The sequence below is a fragment of the Xiphias gladius genome, chromosome 11 (genome assembly GCF_016859285.1).
Source record: "Xiphias gladius isolate SHS-SW01 ecotype Sanya breed wild chromosome 11, ASM1685928v1, whole genome shotgun sequence".
Taxonomy (NCBI): Eukaryota; Metazoa; Chordata; class Actinopteri; order Istiophoriformes; family Xiphiidae; genus Xiphias; species Xiphias gladius.
In genome coordinates, this window is record NC_053410.1 from 13,775,402 (window position 1) to 13,802,615 (window position 27,214).

At 41.4% G+C, this 27,214-nt stretch overlaps 1 protein-coding gene across 3 annotated transcripts; it reads right to left on the bottom strand.

Annotated features, from left to right (window-relative positions):
• Positions 1–1,154: 1,154 nt before the first annotated feature.
• zgc:154058 (uncharacterized protein LOC795538 homolog) lies at positions 1,155–24,703 on the bottom strand. Of its 3 annotated transcripts, XM_040140096.1 has the most exons (8): positions 24,451–24,703; positions 24,088–24,325; positions 18,864–18,911; positions 18,011–18,097; positions 16,756–16,823; positions 11,253–11,380; positions 5,108–5,285; positions 1,155–4,200 (listed from the first exon to the last, which is right to left on the bottom strand). In XM_040140096.1, the coding sequence occupies exons 2-8, from the start codon at positions 24,150–24,152 to the stop codon at positions 3,947–3,949; spliced, it is 828 nt and encodes a 275-aa protein (XP_039996030.1). In that variant the 5' UTR covers positions 24,153–24,325; positions 24,451–24,703; the 3' UTR covers positions 1,155–3,946. The 3 variants fall into 3 exon arrangements, with proteins under 3 accessions (XP_039996030.1, XP_039996031.1, XP_039996033.1); XM_040140097.1 differs by lacking the exon at positions 18,011–18,097; XM_040140099.1 differs by lacking the exons at positions 18,011–18,097; positions 18,864–18,911; positions 24,088–24,325; positions 24,451–24,703 and adding an exon at positions 17,025–17,131.
• Between the last annotated feature and the right edge of the window lie 2,511 nt (positions 24,704–27,214).

A 27,214-nucleotide genomic window follows, 5' to 3' on the forward strand; every position in this document is an offset into this window, starting at 1 on the left:
AAGTGTTCTTCATTACTTGCCACTATGATAGTCCCACCTTCTTAGTAAAAGTACATGTAAAACAAAAGCAGATTTGACCTAAACCTGTAGCCGACTGAATATTCTCATCTGTGGATACAAAAATGTGTAATTTTTCAAGTAGAAAACAAGACCTCCTGTCAGCTGAACTACAACAATACAGCTCTGATCCCAACGCAAACTCATAATGCAATGAGCATTTTGACCAGCAGAGAGAAGCAGGTGCTCAGTGGTGTGGCCGCGGCTGCTGTTTCGACCTTCCAGCTCATTCCACTGAGCAGCGTGCACAAGCTTTTCCAGTTCAGTCTTGTTGAGAGTATTCATACATTCAGTCTGAGAGCAAATTACTACATTTCAGTCCCTCTGTAACATATTGTGAAACTGTGTTTGTAGAAAGCTCTCAAAATACTGGCACCAACAAAACTTCTGCCAAATGTGTGGCCAGTTGTGGTATGAGGGAGTGATATTTTCACTGTGTGAAGGTCAACTAATGAGGCTATTTCTGTTGTAAACGATCTGCTTGCTCTGGGTTTTCACCAGTAAAAAGAAATGTTTGTTAATATTACACTGAGCTTTTGTAAAATTAAAAATATAACCAGTAACACAATTAAAACACAGCACAGAATGCCAGAGAAAGTCAATAAATATGAATCATTTTTTGAATATCTACACAGAGGGACGACTGAACAAAAGATGCCAAATGTCTGTGAAGATTCTCAGTCATCCGGGTCATGGTATTCTGTAAGTGCTATGCAAAGGCAACTGGACTTGCTTAAAGTTCTTGAAGACGTTTCGCCTCTCAACCCGAAAGGCTTCTTCAGTTCTAACCGACTAGGCGTTCCAGGTAAATATCCTCTGGTGAGATCAGCAAAAAAAGTGAGTCGTTGAGGTCACATGATTCGTGGTGTGGATGTGTGTTCAGGTGTCTGGGGAGTGAATTTAGAACTGCATTGCAGGTGGCTGACAGGTGGTGTCTCAGACCACCTCCTCTGTTTAGTGACGGTTGTTCCAGATTGACAAAAATGGCTTCTTTCACTCCTCTTTCAAACCATCGGTCTTCTCTAGCCAAAATGTGTACATCACTGTCCTGAAAAGAGTGTCCTTTGTCCTTAACATGCAGGTGGACTGCTGAGTCCTGACCTGAGGAACTGGCTCTCCTGTGTTGTGCTATGCTATTACATAGCGGTTGTTTAGTTTCCCCAATGTACAGGTCTCTGCACTCCTCGCTGCATTGGACTGTGTAAACTACATTGTTCTGCTTGTGCCTGGGAACTTTGTCCTTTGGGTGGACAGGTTTTTGCCTCAGAGTGTTACTGGGCTTGAAATGCACAGGGATGTTATGTTTGTGGAAGAGCCTCCTGAGTTTTTTGGATAATCCAGCAATGTCTGTTCTGCCTCTTTTTGCGGTTTTGACAAAGGCCCATTTGGGATAACCGCAAGTTCTAAGTGCTTACTTTATGTGTTTATGTTCCTTCTCTTTCACCTCTGACCTCGTGGGAACATTCTGAGCCCAATGGTGCAGGTTTCTGATGACCCCCAGTTTGCGCTCCATTGGGTGGTGAGAGTCAAACAGAAGGTATTGATCTGTGTGTGGGTTTCCGGCATACTTCAATGTTGAGGTTTCTGTCATTCTCAATGTGCACCGCACAATCCAAGAAGGCTAGGCTATTTCCACTGACATCCTCAGGAGTGAACTTGATGTTGCTGTCCACTGCATTGATGTGTTCAGTGAAGGATTCAGTTTCATGGGTTCTTATTTTTACCCAGGTGTCATCCGCATACCTAAACCAGCCACAGCCCCGAACCACTGGTTTAGGTATGTGGATACCTAACATAAACATAAACATATTAAGGAAACACGTCAATGATTCACCTGTTACCCTAACAACCCTCAAGGTGTTAGCACCCATCTACACCTTGACCCATGCGATCCTAACGACTCACATGATGACCGGAAGGGTTAACGACTCATGTGACCTCTCAACAGAGGATATTTACCTGGAACTCCTCACAACTCCCCCTAAGCCATGAGGCCAAGCTACAGATACCAAGATATCAAGTCAGTTTAGGTTTTAGCAGGGAGCATTTTTCAATGTCAATGAATCTGTGGTGCCAAACATCTGCTTTGGTTTTCCTGGCACTCACAGGCATTCATGCAATCCTTAAGACCCCGCTCCTCCACAAACCCTATGTCTCCATCTTATTGCTGTCATTTATCATACTCATAGCTAAACTCAGGGGGAAAAGACAGGTTAAGGCCTTATGTGTTTTAGCACCAATGCCATAGGCAGACTGATATTTGGCACGTACTGCTGTACACTAACACAGAGGCAGGACAGTTCATCTCAGTTATGTCTGACATTACAAATCCTTCCCTTTCCCTTTGTCCCGCTACACCAGGTGGACATGCAGTAGAAACTCCAACTATGGAGAGTTCTGAGAATTCAAATTAAAAAAAGTAAGAAGGTAAAGCAATAAGACCATGTTGAGTCCCTCCTTGTTGGGGAATAATGAGACTGAGACCTGAAAACATGTGTGATGCCTCGTCACTAAACTCAATAAACCCAGTGCTCTGGCTTGAATTAGCTGGTACACGTTTGGCCTCTTGACACTTTGTCATCTCTCTTTCATATTCTTTGGCAGAACTCTACAGAGACGAAGCTGAATCAAATACTATTTGAGGTTTAAGGTTGATATAGGGTATTGATCCTAACAATAAAACTTGGTCATAAAGGTTTGAATTTATGAGGCACCAGATTTATTGTATGTTCTGTGTGCTTTTAAAATAATGACATGGCAGATCACCCAAAGCATCCAGACACAAAAAGACAATGTTTGCTGGATGTGGGTGCCGCGGATACTTTAGTGGTACGTTAACAGTGTTATGCTTGCATATGTGGAATTGCTAATCAAACATAAAGTTGGTGTGTATTTTAAAGCTGCGTTAAGCAATTTTTGATCACAAAACAATTTGGCAAAAGTGTTTACGGTTAACTTCTGTAACTACTTATAAATCCAGCAGACACAGAACAACATTATTATCCTAATTGGCCGCCTGAAATAAAAATGAGTCGAATATTCAATTTCCTTTTAGCCTTGGTTAACCAGCTTCTGAGAAAAATATCTGGGTCTTCTGCTTGCCAAATAATGTCAGCTAAAAGTAGCAAAAATCTATGTAGAGTGGGGTGTTAAGTCTATGAATGACTCTTAGACATTAAAATTATTTGATTTGTTAATATCAAAAATATTGCTTAATTCAGGTTTAAATGATTGCAAAATGGAGACTCCTGCCCTGTTCTACCTTAAGTACTGACTGAAACATTTATATACTCTATTTGACTGTTTCTTTGAATTTATTGCATTCATCCACTCTCTTGTGAGAAAACAAGCCTCAAGTCTGACCTTCCACTGTAACACTCATACACGATCTTGTCTCTCTATAACTACTGTAATACTGTCAGCCAGGCCGTCCAGCAGCCTTCACTCCTTGACAATGAAAGCATCACGGCAGTCACCTGAAGTGGAAATGGTCCAAGGCCACTTACTGAGACAGGTTACAGGATCTCAGCGGGAACAGCACATTTTCTTGATCTGATTAACAAAATACTCTGTCCACTGCTGGTCACTGAGGACAGGACTGAGTTGGGAGAAAATTTGGTTTCACACTTGTGCAATGTGCAAAATGCAAACAAGTTCTTTAGAGACACAAAGCTCAATACAAGTTGAGCTCTCCACTGTGGTAACAGATCTACGGCCCTGTGGCTGAAACAGTAGAATCCACTCTGCCAAGAACGGCTGCTGCACTGGCCTGGTTCATTTCAAAGCTTCAGGCGAGTGTGGCTGGAAATGAATAATTAAACTCATTCTACAACCAGAGTTTGAAAGGAATTAAGAGGCCAACTGTGTGGCATCAAGATGTGCCAGTGGGCTACAGTATGGACATGTTTTCAGGTTGGTGCGGATGTGGTTGCGGGTGTGCTCCCAATGCATCCACCTTGTGTTCTCTCCCAGCAGGTCCCAGAGCCCCTCCTCTAGCCAGCACCACCATTGTATCTCCTGACATGCTGGCAAACTCGAAGGCAAATGTCCCGTAAAACAGCATGATGATGACGCAGAACACCCATTCGAAGATGGCCGATGCGTGTTGCAGGACGAAGCTCTCCTGACAGAAAAACACACCACCTGCAAACGTGGTTAAGGACAGCAACAGCAAAGCAGTGTCAACGCCCTGAGCAGCAGTCTGAGCTGTTCATGTGTAAACATTGGCCCGACAGTCGTCCGACTCACCTCAGAACCAACTCTCTTTGACTGCTTTCACATAAACTGTAAAATTCAAATATCTATCCAATTATTTCAACACTAAGAAAAAGGAACTCAGCAATTTCTGATAATAAAAAGAAAAAGTTTCTGCTCAGACCAAAAATAATACTACTTCAAGAAGAAGAAATAAAAAAAACAAGGAGGGGGCTGTGTTGGTGAGGGCATGTTGTTAAAAGGTACAGGTGAGAAGATGAAACCTGACCAAGCAAGTCCAGTTGGAGTGATGTATCCATGAGTTTTAAGGCAAAGAAAATCTATTAGGAATGTGCATGTACTTTCTTGGTCAAACCAGTATATTGCTGGATGACACCGCATTGTGTTGTTGTAGTCGAACTAGGCTCCATTTCAGTTTTTGTCCGGATTAAACAACAAGATACAACGTGTTCATTATTTACCATACAAGCATGAGACTAATATCGATCTGTTCATCTAAGTCTCAGCAAGAAAGTAAGTATGCATATTTCTCAAAATGTCAAACTATTTGTTTAAACCATGTTTATTAGAGGTTTCACAGCGTTGAGTAAAACAGAGCGAGCTGTTTGACAACATGCCCTTTATCAATATTTGAATCTACTCTCATGCATAGCTGTTAAAATTTCCCATAAAGACAAAAGATAGGATTTGACACTGAATACTGGAAGGAAACTGCTGCTGTGATATAATCTAGAAGGGATGTTGCCATCCTCTATCAGGCTGACAGCACTACGCTCTACTCTAAAGCACTTGACAGCCTCGAAGGCTGCCATCTGTCAGTGGCTGGAGAGGATACTGAGCACCAAGGCTACAAAGGCCAGCAGGGTCATGCAGAGCCGGAGGTGGGCCACGTTGTACTCCCCCTGGGTCTTGGCCAGTCGGTAAGTCAGCGCTGACTGCAGGCACACAAACAGCATACTCGTAGGGAAGGCAATGCCTGCTCCGACATAGTGGAGAACTTTGGCATTATCCACCTGTCATATAGGGAAAGGAGACACAAGGGGCGGGTGAGGGAGAAGAAGGGGTTACATTAAAATGGTGATACACAAACTCAACAGTTTAGCAGCAGACAGAAACACTTATTGAACAAGAAAAGACCACGTGGGAAAGATCAGAAGGGGGCAACATCAGACAGCTTCTGCATCAAGCTGCTGGGTCAGATTATTCATTGTTGTGTAATACTTTGTTCGAAGCCTCTTAGGCTTCTTTTAGTAAAGAGCCAAAGAAGAATAAGTGAAAAAGAGAGGGTGACATGCAGGAAACGACAGCAGCAAGCCACGCAACAGAACGCCTCCTTTTCCCGGCTGGTCACAAGAACCATAAGAAACAATACACAAAAGAGCTGCTCAGGAGCATGTGACTACAGCTCCCACTGCAGGATCCACACTCACACACACACACACACACACACACACACACACACACACACACAGAGCTCAAATGTACTGATCGGAACAGATAAAGGATTCAATGGAGCATTAACCAAAGCTGGGGACACACCTCCATGGACTAGACTAATTTAGACAAATGATAAAGAAGTGCTTTTCTTGGCTAATGCTAAATGGTTAAGGGCTTGTGTTCGGAATAACAATGTCCCTCTGCTCTGCATAATTCTTAGGGATCATTAGAGCAACTGCCTAGAAGTTATTTAGTTTTGGCTTCTAAGCCATTTGTCCATTGACCCAGCTAGTACATACTGAACATTCTTGTGCAGTAGGCTAATCCTTGAAGTGACAAAGTAAGATTTGCAGACAGTTCAATATGAAAAGCACGCACAGCAATACAAGTCCTTTCTTAGATCTGTCCGTGACATCTCCAGAGCTTTGAGTGAAGATGGGAGCGAACACAGCCAGGCCTTACACATTTTCCCACAGGTTTGTATTCAAAATGCAGTGTTTTGTTCACAGTGTTTTGCTCTGTGTGCTTTTCTATTTTAGTCTCATACCTCCTATAGTACAATGGCTACTACAAAGTCCCACTTCTTCTACTGCACCACCTCCCTATCTACTGTAACTAAATCAAACAGGCACTGTGGGGGTCTGACAGCTGTAGTACTGCCAATCTGTTACTCACTACACTCAGTAATGGAAAAACACACACACACACACACGCACACACACAACAACAACAACCATATGCTTTGTTTGACTGCCACCTTTTTGTTTTAACTGATGTTGCAACCATAAATCGATTAGTCAAACTACAGACAATAAACCTTCAACTATTTTGATAATCTTCATTTTTCACCTTTTTATGATATCTTTAAGAACGAAACAAGTGGTTTATCACAAATAGAATGTGTGTGTGTGAGTGAGAGTGAGTGTATGTACGTGTGTGTGTGTGTTGCTCTGTGTACTAAATTCTGCAGTCATTACCTGCTGGCTTAACGATGTACTGAGCCATCAAGTAAACCTTTACTGTTCTACTTTATGTATGTTTTCACACAATGTACACTATCCAAGGATAGTGTAGGTCACAACACTGTAGATCAGAGACAATGGTGAGGATGGGCACAAGGTGAGAGCGGGGCTGTCTAGATTAAACGATGACAAGGACGAAAAAGTGATGGATGTTGAGGTGGACTAAAATCTGGCAGCATTAGAGGTAAGAACAGGGCAGGACAGACATACAGTAAGGGCAGAAATGAGGATGAGGAAAAGACTGAGCTGCCCTCAATATCGCCACGTGTTCATCAGGAACTACAGTTCTCTGAGCATCTGCCTTCACGTGTCACTACGGATATTTGCAACAGCTAAAAGTTGCCAGAACATGTGCCTACCTACCCCTGTCATATTTTTTATCAATTGCTGCCAAAGGTCAATATACAGTTCTCCTTCAGTGTCACTCTCAAAGGTCTCCGACACAATCTCCTGCAGTATTGGTCCTTATGTAAAAAACAGCTTGATGACTAAGCAACATCAGCCTGATAAATTAGTCCCTGCAGGCTGACACTGACCAGCCGTTCCCCTGCATAAATAAATGGAAATGGTGTTCACACAGTTGGAGTCAGCAGAGCTCACACTCCCTAGAGAAGAGAGCTGGTCACAAAAGTAAGCGTGTGTGCAGTGAGGGGAGTTTGGATGTGTGTGTGCCTCATTGATAGACCATCTAAAATAAATACTTTCACTGTGTGCTGTATTTATTATGGTGATATAGGAGGATAAAAGTGTGCAGGGTGACAATGGGTTTGGGGATGTACATGTGGGAACAAATCCAACTGACATCCAGCTTTCTGTCGGCTTCAATTTTACACTTTCTGGCAACAGAACCAAACAAGATGAAGTGAAACTCTACTGACTTCAAACTGTATAAAACCCACCTGTTGTACCAAACGCCTGCCAAAATCTGTAACTTTCAGTCATACGAAATACATTAATTTAATCTTTTCTTACTTTCATCTCTTATTCCCCGAGAGCAAACAACCATTATAAGATATTTCATCCGTCACATATGCTCATCATGATTCAAAACTCGATGCCAGAACCGTCAAAGGAATAGTTCAGCATTTTGAGGAAAAAGTCTAGGACATAACCCATACAAGCACAACCTGTCCCTTTTGCACTTATGGATATAATGTTTTAACTAGTGAGCCTTAGAGGTGCTGGTAGGAAGACTTTGTTACTTTTAGAGATCCTGGCTAAGAGTTTCCCCCATTTCCATTCTTTATGCTAAGCTAAGGTAAGCGACTGCTGGCTGTAGCTTTGTATACAATGCAAAGACAAATGAGAGTAGCATCAATCCTCTTATCTAACTCCCAGCAAGAAAGCGAAAAAGCGCATTTCCCCAGATGTCAAACTATTCTTCAAAAGACATGGGGTCTTTACAATTCATCCCCCACCCAACATTCAGATAAACATACAGTAGCTACCACGTTGAATGAGTGAGAAAGGCACGGAAAGAGAAAGAGAGTGCATATGGGGGAGACAACAAGCAAGGAAAATAGCAAAACTAAACTGAATCTGAAACTTAGATATTTGATCAGTATCTCAACATCACTGTCCAGAGTGACATACTCGGCACAGCATCACCAAGGGAACAAGCTGAAGGTGTATTCTGACAGTGGGCCTCGTAAGTAAATGACTGTGTCGGTTTAGCAATCCATCCAGATTTTCTAGTCCTCTTTCTACCTCTCCTCTTCCTGGAGGCATTTTTCAACCCAGCCTTGTCACACTCACAGACATCTGTGTGGCAGTGATCATCTATTTTCTTATGAGCTTCTCTGCCCAAACCACCAGACCACCTGACAGGAAAAGCCCCAGTGGCCACACCACAATTATGCTGCCAAAGCCTTATGTAACACACAGCTACAAACTGAATCAGTTGCCACCAATGAGTATGTTATCATGTGCTCTGATTCTAGCTTGCTTGTGGTGTTTGCCTGCGGATTCTGTGTCCATATGTTTTTCTTCCTATGAATTTGGGTTTGTGCTTCAATTTGCAGCAGGATGTTTAGTCTGTTATGTGGTTTCCACAGTTTTTTCACTATCAATGACATCTCTATTTCCATCCCACTGGAATGTCCCCGACTGTAAGAGATGTGAGTCTGTGAGCGAGCGGCTAGGATCAGGTCTGTGATTGCGTATAGATGGGGCCTCTGCTCCACGCACCCTGTCTGCCCAGCTCCTCTCCATGCATGGCCAGACTTGATGACTCACTTCCCCCTGGCTCTTCCTGTAAAATTCCTCCCAGTTATGCAGAGCAGAGGCCCCGGAGAAGCGAGAAGACAGTGAAGACAACCTTTGTGCACTCTCAGACACACACTCCTGTAAGACGATTCTTCCTTCTTCTTCATCACTCAGTGAATTTTAGAAGTACGTAGATGTTCAGTTGATGTCTAAGATGTCCATGTTCAGTATCCTTCTCATCTCTGACACACCTGACAGACAGAATCAGCACAGTCGCATTTGACGGAGCACTGGCTGTTCAGTCACCATCTTGCCACTTATGTTTCCCCAAAAGACAACTTGGTAAATTGTACATGATAGTGTCGCAGGATAAACATATATGAAAGTGAAAACCTCCATAGTCACTTCTCCTGAATAACCAAACCATCTTAAACCAATGAATCCTAAGCAAATAAAAGGAAGACTTTTCAAGAGGAGAGGACATAGGGCCAAGCGTTTAACATATCAAAGCATCACATTTACCCAAAGGCACTGAAAGCTTTAAACTGTTGGTTTCTTACATGGCTGTAATACACTGTAGAAATATTTCTGGTGAAAACATGCCGATAACATGCCGATGACAACGGACACACACAAGGTATCATTATTCTACTTGATAGTGAAACATGTGCTCATGCGAAATGGAATGATTACCATTGCATATATTTCAGAGTCTGTATCGAAAGCTGAAGGGGTATTTTGGTGGTAAAGAGGGCCAGTGTGTGTGTACGATGTAAATCACATCTTCTCCCTCTCCGGCTTTCCCAATATGTCCCGTCAACAGTCCGGTATTTAACATTGTTTAAAAAGTCTTATCCAGCCTTTCATCAGAAGCCAAAACTCTGTCTACACCGATGAAACATTATGTACACTCACAGATGAAGCGAATAACGTTGAAACGCTGAAATTCTGGCCTATATTAGATGGTAAGTGAACAGTCGGTTCTCGTCATCAACGTGTTTGATGATGGAGAAATTCGACAGGTGTAAAAGACCCGCATGACTCGTGGGATGCTCCTGGTCAGCAGTGGCGAGTACCTGCCGACAGCGGGCCGTGGTGGGACAGACCGCACACCTGCGACAGGATAAAGGGGACCCAAGGCTCATCGATGTGTGAGGGCAACTGAAGCTATTCCGTCTGGTCCAAACCGACAGAAGGGCTACTGTGGCACAAGTTGCAGAAAATCTTAATGATAGTTATTTGAGGGATGTGTAACGACACACAGTGCATCGAACCCTGCTGTGTATGGGGCTGAGTAGCCGCAGACAGGTCAGAATGCCAATGCTGGTCAGAACGTTTTGGGCCATCAGTGTATTTTATCTCGCTCCTCTCCCAGACTCCTCTTTTCTACAAAAATACCAAGGATGTCTCATTAATATCTATCTGTTACTGCGACCACTCTTGCTTTCTTTCTTCTTCAAAAAAAAACAAACAAAAAAAAAAAAAACACGCAGTCTAGGCGTCCAGCCAGGGCTACAAATATTTAAACTTGAAGAAATTCTTTCCAAAGAACAAATATCTATGGGGCAGGAGTTCAGGTTGGGTTTCTCACTTGAAATGTTAACACTAAACTACCTGAAAGAGCAGTGCAGGACTGTATCTATGAAGGCAGGACCGACTTTAACAAACCTTAATGTAGACTTAAATACAAGGTGTGTGTGTGTATGTGTGTGTGTGTGTGTGTGTGTGTGTGTGTGTGTGTGTGTGTGTGTGTGTGTGTGTGTGTGTGTGTGTGTGTGTGTGTGTTATACAGAGAGTGGAAGAGAAGGGGTCATTAGAGGAAGTTTAAATCTAAACCAAAAAGGAAGTACAGTCAGGAACACAGGCCTGAATATCTTTGAGAAACACTGAGATGTTTCCGTGAAATGCAGTTCTGTTTAGGGCTACAACTAACAGTGACATTCATTATTGACAATTCTGCTGATTATTCTCTTGATTAATTGTTATAAGACATCATAAAACAGACATCAGAAAACAGTGAAAAATGCCCATCACAATATCCGACAACCAGAGGTGATGCCATCAAAGGTTTTGGCTGATGAGCAGTATGAAACCCAAAAATATTCAACTTAATATGATATAAGACCACAAAAAGTGACAAATCCTCACATTGAAGCAACTGAAACCAGCTTTTGCCAAATTTTTGGCATTTCTTCCTGAAAAATTACATTTTTCTTGCTGAATGCTTTTACTATTTCTGGTATTACTGTCTTAAATCTTTTGTTATTGTATTTTATCACTGTTTATTTTACTGGGTAATACATTGGGTCACCGTACCTGGAAGTTGCCCACCATGATGAGCCCAGCAGCACAGATCCAGCCTGTGGAGAGACTCGCCGTGTTGAGAACGCAATTTTTGTGCTTCTCAATTACGTGGGCATATCGGAGCAGCACAATCACCATAACTATAGAAAGAGAGACATAAAGAGACACAGAGGCTAAAACCGCTGCACCAGTACAACAGTGAAATGCTGTAGGAAAGGGAGAAAAGGTATCATTAAGCTCGTATTTCACAGTGCCTGGGTTCAATTTAATGTATACACTCGCACACCTCATTTAGCCAAGAAACACGAGAATTCCTTGGAAGCTGATTGAGAATTACAGGAAGCTGAATTTCTCTGCCTAACAAGTGGGAATATGAGAGGCAGGAAACGGCGGGAAAGTGGGAACGATAAGTGGGTGGGGGTAGGTCTGAGTCTTGCATAAGATTAAAAGGCGAAGGGGAACAAAATACAGTATATGGGACAGATGACTGCTGATGTGCTAATGGGCTGTGACGGGGGGTATTGTTGGTGCACTGAGGAGCTGACCCCCGCTTAGTTTCTCTTTGTTAGCTCCTCACGGTTGGTGCTTGACGAAGGCTGACTGAGCTTGCTGAAAGCGGGGCAGAGGGGGTGAGTGGAAAAGAGGAGGCTGAGAGAATTAGAGGGGACAGCGTGCCCCTCCTGTGTTGACCTGAAACTCATACAGTGTCCCAGAGACTAAACTGTTGTGTTAACTTTGTCACCATCTCATTGTAAGAGACGGGCTTTAAGAGGGTCTACGCTGCCAAAAGAGAATAAAAATTGAAACCGTGGTCACAGAGAGGAAAGAAAAAAATAACATTGTAAAGCTCTCTCTCCACTCTAGCAAGGGTTTGGATATGTTGTGGCCTGTCTGACTCTAAGCCAGCGTCTCAGTGACCAGACGCATTTTATAACCTGGCCACAACCTAAATATTAACCATTAACGATGATTTATTCTAGGACAGTATTGGTTTTCGTGAAATCTTTTACTCACACTGTTGATGATTTGGAGCAAAGACTGTAGCTGCCAATTATCTTGTGTTAGTTATTTTGTTGTGGCAGGTTATTTTGCTCGAGATAAGGGGAAATTATTGTCGCAAATTTAATCTGGAGGAGAGTTTCAAACAAGATAGTACAAATCACCACAACACACCAACACACCACAGATGTAACGTGTACAGGGCGTCTAGCTGAAGGTAATGTAACAGGTATGATTATGTTATGTAAAAAATTTTTTTTCTTCAAATCCTCAAGCTCTACATAGCGAGTGTGTGTTCTTGTTTGTGTCAGCTGCCCCCTTTTACCTCAGCACTAAAATCATCTCGGCCAAAGTGATTTCAGTTACAATCACGGAAGAAACAAATAGTGTCTCCGGGCTCGGAAACAATCTTGTCTTTGTTTTTTTCTCCTCCTTTTTTTGTGAAATGGAGAACATGCTCTGTTACTGAAGGGACAAGAAAGTCAGCTGCAGTTTATTTAATTAGATCATGGCATCTCAGTCTCTGCTGCAGAGAGGCTGGCTGCGGATCTTACAGTATTTCAACGAAGTGACTCTTTCATCATAACAAAGGAGCGTGTCTGAACATGCTGGCGTTTAGCTAAGATGATGAAAGCTTGGCTTGAAGGTAAGAGACAAGGATTTTCCCCATTACTCTCCATAAGCAAATCCATCTTTCTTCCACTTTTATTTTTATGTTGTGAACTCTAAGGGCCCATTTGTGTAGGCTGTTTTCTGGCATATTTCCTTGAGGATGCATGCCATGCTGAGCTCACAGGATCCTACAGAATAAGGGCAACATGTTTCATGAGTAAGCGGCATAGCTGACCTACAGAAGGTCAGGACAAGCTGTTGTCTGACAGCTCAACAATAGGAATAAGTTTACAGAAACACGCCGTGCTTGTGTCCCTAACACTGTCCCAGCTTTGGTCGCCTTCCAAACAGCCACCCCCTCCAGATCTTACTCCTTTTCCCTGAACTAAAGAAGCCAGAAGAGGAAGCAGAGTGCTGGCTCAAACAGTAACTAACCCATTGGCGCATGTAGACCGGTGTTACTCTACCATGGAAATCACATTGCAACAATGTTGACATACCATAGTGTGTATACAACCCTGCTGTCACAAGCGAAGACTTGCTATTGCTATCACACCTAGACATGGGTGAACGCTAAAACTAGTGCGTGTACACACAAGCGCATATTCCCACAAAAGTCACATCGGACACACCACACCTCGCAGTTAAATAAACCCTGCTGTCCCCACTTGGGGATATGTTTCAACCCAAACACCCGGCTGCATTCTCTCCCACAGGAGGTATGCAGAGAAAGAATACATGCATTGTCTTTGAAACGTTGTGTGTGTACACTGGCAGAAAGGTGGGAACTGGGATAAAAACAAGGAGAGTAATTCTGAGGCAATATACAGTTCATTGAGTCCATGTTCTCCCAGATAGGAGTGAACCCCTGAGCCAACTGTAGCAGGCACAATCTACAAAGCAAGGCATAAATCAATAGGCTAAGAAGCTAAGCACTGATTATTTACAATGGCCTGTTGTACGGCTACGTGCCAGATTAACTTAACCTACTTCTGCAGAGCCATAATAACTTGCTTTACCGCAGGTATTAACATATGCTACTGTATGTTCGGACTAATTGGATGGTGAAGAAAAAAATAAACACTGACAAGGCAGCTGTTCATGCAGCCAACCTGAGGTGGTCACAGGTCTATTTGACCAGGTCTAAATTAAGCTTTAGCTCAAATCTAAATATGGCAGATTTATTTATACTAACTAACTACAATCACCATTTAAGTTGTAATATCCTATGCAGTCAGGTTAAACTGGTTCTATGTGGGTCTAACAGCTGAGATATTAACATGCCTGTCAGAAACTGACTGTCATAATACTGTTGGATTGGGAACAAGTGTGTTTAAAGTTGGAATGTTCAGAAAGGGAAGAACAGATCTGATTTTTTCAAGCCAACAACAGGCAAAGTTTAATGTCTAATTTTATGTAATCGAGTTTGAAGCTAGACCGACAAATGAGCCAGGCCAATATATCAGCCGATATGATCTTATTGCAGATACACTGGTATCAGTGGATACGTTACAAAAAAACTGCAGAACAGACATGGACAACTGATTTGAGATAACGACAGTGATTCAGATCCCTGTTTGTTTAAGTTGTGTGTAGGGCTGTAACTAATGGTTATCTTCATTTTTGACTGATCTGCCAATAATTTTCTTAATTCATTGTTTGATATATTTTGTTAGAAAAAGTTCAAAAAATAGTGAAAATGCCCATCAGAATTTCTTGAAGTGCATTAAAAGACTTTGTTTTGTCCAAAACTCAAAGATATTCAGTTTCCTATCATGTAAAAAAAAGTAAAGCAGATATTCTGATTTGAGAGGCTGCAAAGAGTAAGTTTTTGTAATTTTTGCCTGGAAAATGATTAAATCAATTTCTCAATTAGCAAAATTTTCCATCAGTCAACTAATCCATTGAGCTCTAGTTGTGTGTTTATATTAAAAAAATTCACAATCCTGTTATCCGATTTCTAAACTCAATATTGGTGGGGCATTAATCCAGTTCAACCATTTCTAGAGACAATCTGGACAGAAGATGCATCCCGTGTCTCCAGTAAAACCGTGGCACGCCAAAAATAACCGTAACCTTTGGAAACTGCATTGATCATATAAAGAAGATTTCTGAGTCGTCATAACACTGTTTTCATGGGGTTTTGTCCAGTCATACAGTTATATTGCAGACACATTGTGTAAGGAGTAATGGGCCGGAATTATTCTGTTCGTAAACATGGTTCAATGGAAAATTAAAACAGAATTAAATCAAAATTGAGTCAGACATGAACTGTCATCATGGTTGGGGAACAGAGTCGACAGTGGAGACAGGAAATCTGCAATATTGTGTTGGTTTTGTTCGGCTTTAAACCCCGAGACGCCACATTGTTTGGCTGCTACGTTGTTTGGTTGCCACAAAACTTTTTCTGAATTGATTTCTTAGCATTTTTGTCTAGTTAACAGCACAATCAAAGTGCCGGTCCTTAGTCTACCTCTCCTTCTCTTATACCTATTCGTATACGTACACAAGGTCAACAGACTGACTACTGTGGTTCAGGGGTCATGGCTGTCTAACAGAGCTGGTCAAACATGCTGGACTTTCACTGCTGCCTGAGCAGAATTCACAGTGAGCTGCAACGGTCTGGTCCCTACCAGGACCTCTCAAGCACAGCATTACCATGTGTAGTCTCTCCATACACATGAGGACATACGTAAATAAAGAAAGGCTCTCCCATTCTTGTCACAGGCAAATACCAAAGCTGTAATTTAGATCTCAAAAACACACAGACCACAGCTTACAGTGTTGTAAGTTATTTTTGAATCTACAAGCATTGTTATCTTATCATGGATTTGTCGCTTCCTCCCTCTCAGATGACAGACAGACAGGCTGGCCTTAAATAGCTGCTAGAAGCATGGACAATCCTTATGAAAAGACTAACAAAGCAAAGAAACCTCTCCCCGGCTTTATATACATGCATATGCACATGGGCACACACGGAGAACGTGTCTAATCACAGCTGGGAAACATTAACTACGTCATGGTAGTCAGAAGCAGCACTTAACACAGGGAACAGCACGTGCAGACTCACAAAAAACACACAGGCCAGCACATGGGAGCTCATTCCCTCCTTTTATATCAGGCATGTTTTCCTGCTGCCAACTCTAATACACACTCACGTTGAAGCAAAATTTGTTGTCATTTCAACGTCTTACCACACACAAGCTTTTCACTGACTGTTGGTCAGTGTGGTTGTCGGTTTTGGAAGGGACCAGCACTTTTCTAAGGGTAACAAAACTAATGTCGTTCTGAAGCCTTAACATAAGCAAAACAGATGACACTACATTTGGTACCTACCACAAAAGAATGAGATGTCTCGCTGTGCAGTAGTTTAAGGAAGAATTTTTGAGATGAGAATGAATATCTTATGAAAGAAAGTAAAAGTGATGCTTACTTTTTATTCATCTGTCATATGTTTAGTTAACTGAATTTAACTATTTGTTTTATTAAAAAAAAAAAAGATTTTTCTATATTACGTAGAACTGAAATTGCTTGGTGATTCATCAACAACGTTTTTTAAATAATATTTTTAAAAGAAAAAAAAAAGGCAACTCTTGCTGGTTCCAGGTTTGAAATGTGAGAATTTGTTCTGTTTTATATGATGGTGATCTGAATATCTTTGGGTTTTAGACTGTTAGTCATTTTTAGAAATGTTTCACTATTTCCTTACATTTTACAGACAAAGTGATTAATCAAGAAAATAATCAGCAGATTAATGGAAAATTATGATATTGATTAATATTGTGACATCTTCACTTACAGAAAAAACTATCAGGGTTAAGGGGACTCATAGCAGGAATGGAAGTTGATAGCACTGATTGCGACATTGTGTTTGCATTACCAGTGAGTGCACGTGAGGCCTTACCCATGAATGATCCTGTGCTGCAGATAAGGCTGAAGAAGCAGCTCTCAGGGGGAAGAGTCCCACATTTACTGCAAGCAAGAGTACACAGAAATAAATCAGAGAAATACTGTGGATCAACCTACGCACACGACACAGCAACGGTTCCACTAATTCCCCCTCGCACGTTGCGGACTCTCAAATATAGCATGGTGTCAGAGATGCATTTCAGCTCATGAGGGGGGTAGAACCCCGCTTCCTCACATCCCATCATGAGGCCTTTGACTTTTCACCTACTGCATACGGCCTCTCTTCTAGGAATGGGAAATGTTTGTAGGAGGGGAGGGCGGGAGTCAGTCGACATAGGCTGTCTGTGCCCAAGCTCCTCCTGCCAACAAAGTCCTCTCAGCTGACTGCAGTCTCTCGCACACACACACACACACACACACACACACACACTTGCACGCACACACACACACACTCACACACACACACACACACGCACATACACACGCACACACACACACACTCACACGCACACACACACACGCACATACACACACACACACGCACACACACACGCACACTCACACACACACAGTACATAGATGAAAACGTAAAATTCAGTAGACTAATATTTGCACTCATGATTTTTAAATAACTCTGTGATATACCAAGTGTTTTTATGGAATATTACATACATTTAGTCATATTTTAGCAATTTGACATCTTTTGATCTCAGTCAATTACTAACTGATTTACATATTTTAAAGATTTTCTCTTGATGCTTTTTTTATACAAACCCCAGTATTTACACTCTACAGCTGGCCTTTGATGTGGGCCAAAAAGCTAAACAAAGGAGTGGGAGTGTCTTGATTTCTCAACTGTGTGTGTGTGTTTATATGGTCAGGAGCCGACCAATGCTTTGCCTCTGAACTGCCACGGTGGCAGCAGGATATTTCAGCCCCAAGTTATTTTCAGAATGCACACACACACACACACACACACGCACGCACGCACGCACACACACACACACACACACACACACACACACACACACACACACACACACACACACACACACACACACACACACACACACACACAGAGTCTCCCTGAAGCTCCCTCACTTTTTAAATCAACAATTTGCCGACAGGGTCCACGTGAAACAATGGGACAGTGTTCCTGTCTTTAATCACCAGACAGAAACTACAAACAAAGAGACAGAAAAGGGACAGAGGAGAGGAAGGGCCAGGTTCAGGGTGGGAGTCTCACTGACCTGATGAGAGGTACATTGTCTAGCGTGCAGCACAAGGTTGGCCCGCTCTGCAAATACAGCTCTTCTTCACATGACTGGTTGTACAACCTGGAGCATCAAACATGCATGCACACGTGCGCGCGTGCAGACACACACAAAAACAAGGTAGTGCAAAGTTCAATGTTAAAAGATACACATATGGAATAAAATCACATTTATTTTTAAGTTGTGTAAATATCACTACATTTTCAGTTTTACTGGGAAATCACCAGTTGCCAAAATTAGATTCAAAACCAAAACAAAGTGCAGATGTATTTCTGATTTTTATTATCATATATATTCTTAGAGTGTCTGGAATAAATATTTGAATTGTGATACGATGATTTTTTTCACTCTTTAGATCACAATACAGTAGCCGTAATTACAATGTTGTGGAGTCACAACCAGGCTTTCTTTTGTGTTTAGGGATAGTGAGTTGAAGTGGCAGAGAAACACTGTGTCATCAAATAGTAGCTCTGCTGGTAGAGATTAACCTCAGCTTGTCGGAAACACACCCATGGTCAGCCACTCACTGACAGTGCATGAATTGAGAACAATAACAAACGTTAACACAGTTTAGATCTGTGTTCATTTACTGCAGTTTATTCTTTCGATCTACGAGCTGATTTAGGTGTGTCTCTCGAATAATTCTGAGGCAAAATAATACCATTGCCTAATGTACCAACAGAGGTAATGGCATCCCGTAGGGAAAGAGATTGGGAAACATGCTGACAATGACGGTGACAAATCACCAGATTGCAAGGCATGATTTTGTGGTGTGTAGGGATAGACAGAGGCATGGTAAAGCAACATACAGGATAGATTAGCGACATACCAGTTATCCACAGGGCAAACATGCTGGTTGTACAGGGCCATGGCGTACCTAAAAGAGAGGAAGTGTGATTAGCCAAAATACAAGGCAACTGCAAATGTGCTAGTGTGAGAGCCTATTTAATGACTTGTCATACTGTTAAACTTTATATTTTTGATATTCAACTAACAGTGTCATCACGGGAATCAGTTCAGAATAATTCGGAATAACAACTGATGTTTAAATCTCTAACATTACAAGTTACAAACATAAAGAAATGGACAGGCGTCAAAACTATACAGTACAACATATTCAATAGTCTCATTTTGCTGTGAGCCCAAAGTTATCACTCAGGAAACATAGATACAACATCAGGATTCAGGTAGAAGGTATTTCCTAAAGAAAATAAAGTAAAAAATGTGTAATTTGTTTATAGTTAATGCTCTGCCCTAACTTTTTCGATTTGTAAGAACTTAACCTTAACCACTGAGTTGCACCTGTTTGTTCAACCTGTAGGACCTGTAGGTGACCTGACATTTGACCATTTCTTATCACTCTATCTGAAACTCAGAGGGCCAAAGAGAAGACTGGATTGTGTCAGTCAAACTGGTGTGACTAATACTGACATCCACATCCACAGAGAAGTCAGTGACCAGAGGATCAAGCGATAAACGCTCAAAATCCATACTGTCCTTCAGATAAAGACTTTGAGGCTCGTTTTATAGTCAACATGCTCTAAACTGCTACGCATGTCTGTCATACATGTTTGGCGTCCACAACTGATACAGTTTTAACGTTATACAAGAATGGAAGCTCTGGGTCTATAACATGCTTGAGACTGACGATCATCAATTAAAATAAAACTGGAGCTAGGCCAATAATTCAGCCTGTCGACATATCGGCTAATAATCAGCTTATTGCAGATGTTTTGGTGTCGGTGTATATGTCAGCTGATAAAGAAATACAAGAAAGGCCAAACTAGGTTTGAGGTCATTTAGAAACAGTGTCACCATTAAATAGGTTGTCCGCTAGAGAGCACTGAAAATGTTATTTTTCAACTACAAAAGACCAAAAAAAATCTGCGGCATCTGTATAAAAAATGTGGTGTATGTTTAAAAAAAAAGAAGAAGTTACTATCGGCCAATAATTTGATTTTGCATTTTTTTAAACCTCCAAATATCAATATCATTATCGGCCTCAAAAATCCAGTATCAGCCGGGTTATGAATTAAACCTGTAATGGGTACATCTTCAAAGTCAGGGTGCACAATTAGGATACAATGATCACTTCTATAAATATGCCTGCAGTTGTGATTATCCTTTTTATTTTTTAAATCATCTCTTAATCAACTAAATAATTTTCACCTAACAGACAATTTTCTGCAACTAAATGATATTGAGGTTGCACTGAATGGGCATATTTGTTTCTATCAGTGATTGAGTTGTTTTGGGCTGATGAACCACCAGGGAATGGCTCAGTTTACATATTGATGCCTTGGGGTTTACGTGTCAGGCCCTTGATTATTTCACCACCAGCAACATGTACAGCTCAACTATCTTGGCTCTGCCCTTACATGTCCAAGTCATGTGGAACTACAGATGTAAATGAGACAAACATGCAGAAGTCTGCGTGTGACATAGTTGGTTTTACACTGCTCAGAATGAAGAACAAAGGAAAAAATAGTCAACAGTCTTAGGTGTTTACAAATGCCAAACTGTGCTTTTAAATAGTAAAATCAACATATGCAGTTATACAAGATCGTTTTTATCATATATCTGGGTAGACATCTAAAGGGGGGGGGGGCAAAGGAAGCCCAGGCAGGGAAAGCAATTGTCACACTTTTTCCTTGGTATTCACACACACGCACACTGACCAAAACAATGTTTTCAATTGCCAGAAAAGGACGGAAAGACAGCAGACCTAAAGAAATGGAGGGAGTGAGACACACAGACTGTCTCTCCTGAGAGCAGGCTAGTGCAGTAGGAGGTTAAGTACCAATTAAGAACGTTTCCAGGGCCGACAGTATCATACTCGCAAACCACTCTTTGAAGAACTGAGACATATCTTTAAGACACACACAAACACCTGGTAATAACAAGCACAGAGACACACGTGTGATCGACACATAAACGCCTTGGAGCAAGATTCACTGGAAGCAAAAGGTATTTTATGCATGACAAAGAAAGTGGTGTTAAATTTTGTCCACAATACGATACCTGCTACCAAAATCCAACAACCTGAACGTCCTAATTAGTGTGCAAGGTCACATGCTGCAAAAGAACGTATACGTCAATGTGATATACACGGTATCACAGTTATGTAGCTACAGTTATATTATCGTTGTGGGTACATAATTATAAGAAAAATGTGGGCAAGAGGTCACCGGCAATATCTACTACAGCATTTGGTTGTAATAGTCCTGTAATAATTTATTATTCACTAAAGAAGTGACCATATATAACATGGTATATACAATAATCCAATAATTATGATAGATGTGTGCCATCAATCAAAGGTTATGTTTAAAATTCAATTATGTGGTATCATACAATTTCACCTGTTTGCATTGTACGGCACACTAAGAGAGATCTGCCACAAATCCCACAAACAAAAGGTCAAATTACACAGCAGTCATTACTACGACAGCCAATCTCTCTGCTGAACTCTGATAGATTTCAAGCCAATCCAAAAGCACCACTCACTTTTAGAAAAACAACACTATGGTGTCTTTTTGTGACTCATCCTGCTCCATCACTAGTCATTACTTTTCAACTGGTTTTCCACAAGTGGCCAGTAAAATGCAGGCCTGGTATTGACTGACCGCTACAGAGGGTGGCAAAGCCTGGTTTGCTGGTTATTGGTTGGCATTAGGCTATGTGGATCCCCATGTGAAAGTCATGTAAGCCAAATGGCAGACATGTTGTCTGTAAAGAGCACCGCTCTTGCATAATGCACTGAGGAAACCCACCGGCATGAGTGGAATATGGCCGTCAGGTAGAAGGCTGCCAGACTTCCAGCTCTGAGCCCTTTAACCACAGTACAACAACACCAACTTGACGAAAACAAAAGGAGCAAACAACAACTGCAGAGATTTACCAAGGGAGTTCATTAGAAAGAATATGGGAAAAGACACTATAGCCAACTAAAGCTGTTACATTTTCCACGTTGAGGTGTGTTTTGTATATTTGGTCAGCTTCCAAATTTAAAATGGTAGCAGTGCAGCTCTGGGAATTTTCTAAATAAAACTGTCTTTTTTTTTTTTTGCTGTACGTGGAACCTAACTAGTGCATTCTGTGCACGGAGGAGGCTGAGTAATAATAGGTTTGTTTACATAATTAGAGCTCTATCAAAGCTCAGCAGTGGTTGTAAACTATAATTGCATGCCTGTGAGCACTGTATAGGTGGAAAAGACCACATTTTTCTTTTATTTCAAAACATTTTATTTCAGAACATTTAGGAAAGTCTTTTAATGGAATAAACCTGTATGGACAGTGAAAATCCCCAAAAGCTGTGCAAAAATTACATATCAGAAAACCACAGGAAAGGGCGTGATGCATAGACTGATGAATGGATTTTGGCTTCCATGCTACACTCCCTGTTTAAAATCTAAAAAGCAAGAAGTGCTGCTTATGGGTACAGCAGAGCCGTACTGAAACTCAAACACATTGCTTAACTCATAGAAGGTCAGCAAAAGAATCTAAGACAAGTCTCTTGGGTGGGCACAAGCCTGAGCCTTCCTCTTGCTCCACACGAACCTTTCGTACTCTGGGCGTGCAACATGTTACATCCTTTGACATTCCACTAGTCTAGAAAAAGACCCTTGGCTGCTCTTAGAAACAAGGCGCCCTTGCAAAGGTAACGGGAAGGAAATAAGTTTAAAACGGACTGACAGTCAACCGCATTTGGCATCTTAGATCGACTTTCTACCTCATAAACAAATGCCAACACAAGAAAGAAATGTGCAACGCCAGCACTAATTTAACCCGCATGTTCTCCAGCTCAGTATAGGTCTGTAGCAACATTAACAGCACAAAGCCTTCTTTCGTGCAAAGCCCTGTACACCTGAATACACACCCCTGATTGGACCGTGAAGCGGCCATGTTCGCAAAAAACTGTGCGAGGTATCAGCTCTGGCATCTGATTAGATTGCTTACTCCGCACACAGCTCACGATAGATGTAGCACAAAGCCTAAAGACAGGTCTACGACAGTTTGGAATCGGGCCATCTGTATCTCTCCCCTTGGGGTTTGCATTCCTCCTCCCAAAGTAATAACAGAGCAGAGAGGAGCGCTGTCAACCCAGACATAACCAGGAGGTCCTCGCTCTTTTCTCTTCCGTACATCTGCTCATATACTGTACTGCAGATAATTAAGCTACACTGCGAACATGCATGTCTCACTTTTAAGAGAGGGGTGATAATCCCAGATCCTTCCTGGAGAGAGTTAATCCACATGCAATTGCCATGGCTCCGAGGAATTCAGGGTAAATATGCAGTGTTGCTCTCCTGGAAGCAAGAGAGGCTGAGGTATCAAAAGGTTTTTGCTTCATTATATATATATTATATATACAGATTTGTAATTTTTCAAATAAGCCCTGGGTATTTGAAAGATCATTTGTAAAAGTATCACTTTTATTATAATTATATTCTATTTTTTTTGTTAAAAAACAAATCTAAGAACCTGAAAATGACTGCTTGGTCAATGGTTATACAGGTGAATCTAGTTTTTATGGTTCTATTAGGCAGTAAACTGGTTTATATAGAGAGCTTTAGTGGGCCAAATTTGCTATATTACACTACTGCACGTGGATACATCGTGATGTTAATGTGGGGGAAAAAAATTGCAATATTTAATAAATCTGATGGGTATAAGGTGTTTTCTTTGTGCCTGAATAAAAATAAACAGTATGAATAACCACGTTTGAAAATCTTGTGGCTAACTGTGGAAAAATGACACGTTTCCATGGAAAATAATGTTTCTTTCATTTTTGACAAAAGTTACCATAAAAATCTTGTTAGGCTCACATGCGTGATCTACGTTCCATCCTTGACATAAAATCAAACTTGAGCATCTGAGCATCACTAGGCTCTACCAGGGCAGCAGACAGGGAGCCACACCATTTCAATCTCAGCTGACTTGCAGGGTCGCTTGCTCACATATGATTTTGAGCTTCTCTAGTTATACAGACTTAACACGTGGATTTTACTTTTTTTTTTTTTTTTAAGCTGTCAAAGAAATTCAACACTTACACAACCCATATCCCCGTGATGGTGAGAGCTGGGAGGCTAACAGGCAGTATCATCCAGAGGGACATCTTCCAGCACCCTGAACAGTCTCTTTCCTCTTTTTCCTCTTCGGCCAGCCGAGCGATATCTGCTCAAGTAGCACTAACATTTAACTGAGTGTGGCTGACATCTGCATTGATTCATGTTCTTGAAGATGGAGGATGGCAGATGGGACACTGGCAGGACAGATGTGTCCTGTTGGCTGGTGAATGAGAGGAGAGGGGAAATGAGTCCCTAGGTGAATCATTCACCTACTAATCAGAGAGTCATCATCATCAAGCCCTGCCAACACCGAGCGACATCAACAGCGATACTGCGGCTACTCACCTTGTGCCTCCGTGTTAGTTACCGAGTTTTTGCTGTTTTTTTTGTTTGTTTTTTTGTTTTTTTTTTTTTGGTAATTCTGAGTCCGCCGACCCGTCCTCCACACCTCTGGTACCCGAAAACTACTCCACACTGGACTCCCGGGACACGGTCTATATCAGTTCCTATACAGTACTGTGTACTGCGGTTCCGGTGGCCGTTTTCTCCCTGAATTGGAGCTGGGGGAGGCTCGCTCTCACACGCAGTCGGTCCCGTCGCATCGCCGCCACGAGACACTACAGAGAATCCAGCTGTTTGGCTCCGCCCCCCCCCAAAAAAAAGAAAAAAAAAGAAAAACCAAAAAAAAAAAAAAAAAAAAACCTGTAGTGGCAGTGTGCGTTCCATTTAGTTTTGGACGCGCACCGGGTGGACGGGGGGGGGGGGGGGGGGGTCTAAAGCAAAATAACAAAGATAAAGCTGTTTGTATGTAGTCTCTTGCAAAGCTGGCTAATCGACCGGGCAAAGCGGGCAGCTGCCCAGGGACCATAGATCCATGGGCCTCAAGAGTTTACTCCATATCTTATGAGTCGTATTCGTTTAACTGAAACTTTATCAGAGATGAGATGAGATGAGATGAGACTCTGTTGATTTCCAGGGGGGAAATTCAGGTGTGGCCGCAGCCCTGGACAGAAACAAGTACAGATAAACAGAGAAAGTAAACAATGAATACTTAGTATAAGTGTAAAAAACGAAAATAAGGGTAGAAATAAAAATAGAAACTTTATGAGAGCAATTAAATTACCACACGAGCAATAAACAAACAGTGCCCACAACCAGTGTTGTAAAATAAAGGTGCAGTACGTGTGACGTGTGTTTAATAGCGGCAGAGTCAGCAAAGTGTAGTATATTGTATATTAAAGTAAAATGAAAGCCGTTACTGTATAACGGAATAGTGTATTATACGATTAAGTAATGATACTTAGTATTTGTCTGTGTTAATAGAAATATAATATAGTATAAACTGTGATAAAAAAGTATATGTATGTAATATGATATGGGGTACAGTATAGCAATGCAGTGTATAGTATACAGAGTATACAGTGTAAAATTTGCATCACAATCCTCCATCTTGTAGCCCTGTGTTGTATCGGGACCTCTTAGACCTTAACTGTTTTAGTCGAAATTGTGCTCCTTTGTTGTCAAGTTGTGTTCTATCACATTTCTTCCATTTTCCTCTGCGTAATTAACGCACAGAAAACCTTGGTCAATGTGGTATTATTCCATCACAGGAGAGCTGTAAGGCCGCAACCAAAAAATTATTTTCACTATCAATAGATCTGGCAATGCTTTTCTTTAATAAACAAATGATCGTTCAGCGTGTAAAATGTCAGCAACTAGTGGAAAATGCCCATCATTATTCCCTGTAGCTGAAGTTAACATATTTGAATTTCTTTTGTTGTCTGACCAGCTGTCAGTAATACAAGAATTTAATTTTTTTTAAAATAGAAAACTATGCACACTAGCAAATAATCACATTTGAAAGGCTGGTATCACTGAACATTTAGCAGTTTTGATTAAAAAAAAAAAAAAAAACGACTTAAACACTAAATCAGTTATCAACATTGTTGCCAATTAATTTTTGGTCCCTCGACTAATCGAAACAATCAACTAATCATTTCAGCTGCAGACTGCTGGTTGGTGTCTAGGCGGCTGGAGAATAAATGAACCTGCCATGTACGGTGGTGGTAACAGTAACCGTTACCAACAGAGCATTTAAACGTGTCCAAGTTTGGGGTCTGTTAGTGTAAGAGCCTGACAGACGGTAAACTTGCGGCCGCGCTGGGCTCTGGCAACACAACTGATCAGTGTGCAGGGGAGTGGGGAAACCCATGTCTGCGTTTCGGCTTATGATTCCGGTGTGCGTGATACGAGTAACCAAGCGCTCCCACGTCTTCGTGGGTTTTCTTCTCCCAGTTGATCACGCTGACTCGTTTTGTTTTCTCGCTGTAAAGTCAGACGACTCAGCCAACAGCTACAACCGTCGTGAAATTTGATACCACCTCTATAGAGACAGGAAAACCAAATGTGCATATGAATACCCTTTCTCGCTCAATCTGTGTGTGTGTGTGTGTGTGTGTGTGTGTGTGTGTGTGTGTGTGTTCTGCTGCCCCCTGGAGTTTTAACTTAATATCTCTCTATAGATGTATCTCCTAATGAGGACCTGGAAGTAATAGGCCTAATGTCTGGTGACGACTGGTCAAAAATACCCTCAATATAATGTAAATGCATTTAGAAATAAATAAATAACAGTTAGCCCTACATTAAAATAGGCGGCATCACTGATGCAGCACAAAAATCTTGGCCCTGTACATATGCAGCCTAGGTTGCCTCCCTTCCATTTTTCATACATCCATTGTTACGCCTGTACAAATCAAACAGAATCAAAAAGTAAACACGTTCATCTGTCGTGGTTATTATGGTAATCAGCAGTGAAGTGCATTCAGGAGAGTCCCAGCATGTTTCACCCTCTTTTCTAAACATTATTTATTTTTTATTTTGTGGGTCTTCATTATACTCTGAGCAAAAGACAAAAGATACTCAATGACTAATAAAGGATTACTGTGTTACTGTATTTCATGATGAAAGACTTCAATGAAATTGTGTTTTATTCTCAGATTTACGGTGAATTAGTTTCCAACAAGTTTTAGCCCCACCTGCTGTAACACAGAAGTAGTATAATAAAACTTTAGAACCTTAAAGGCACAATCATTTCATTACTAGCATCTTA

What these genes read in the sequence shown, in the direction of transcription:
- zgc:154058 (XM_040140096.1), bottom strand. Translation starts at nt 24,152, where the DNA reads ATGTCCCTCTGGATGATACTGCCTGTTAGCCTCCCAGCTCTCACCATC. An exon ending in GTTTGCCCTGTGGATAACTG is followed by an intron (nt 18,098 to 18,863) that starts GTATGTCGCTAA and finishes TTGATGCTCCAG; the next exon opens with GTTGTACAACCAGTCATGTG. An exon ending in CAGCACAGGATCATTCATGG is followed by an intron (nt 11,381 to 16,755) that starts GTAAGGCCTCAC and finishes CTCTTTCTATAG; the next exon opens with TTATGGTGATTGTGCTGCTC.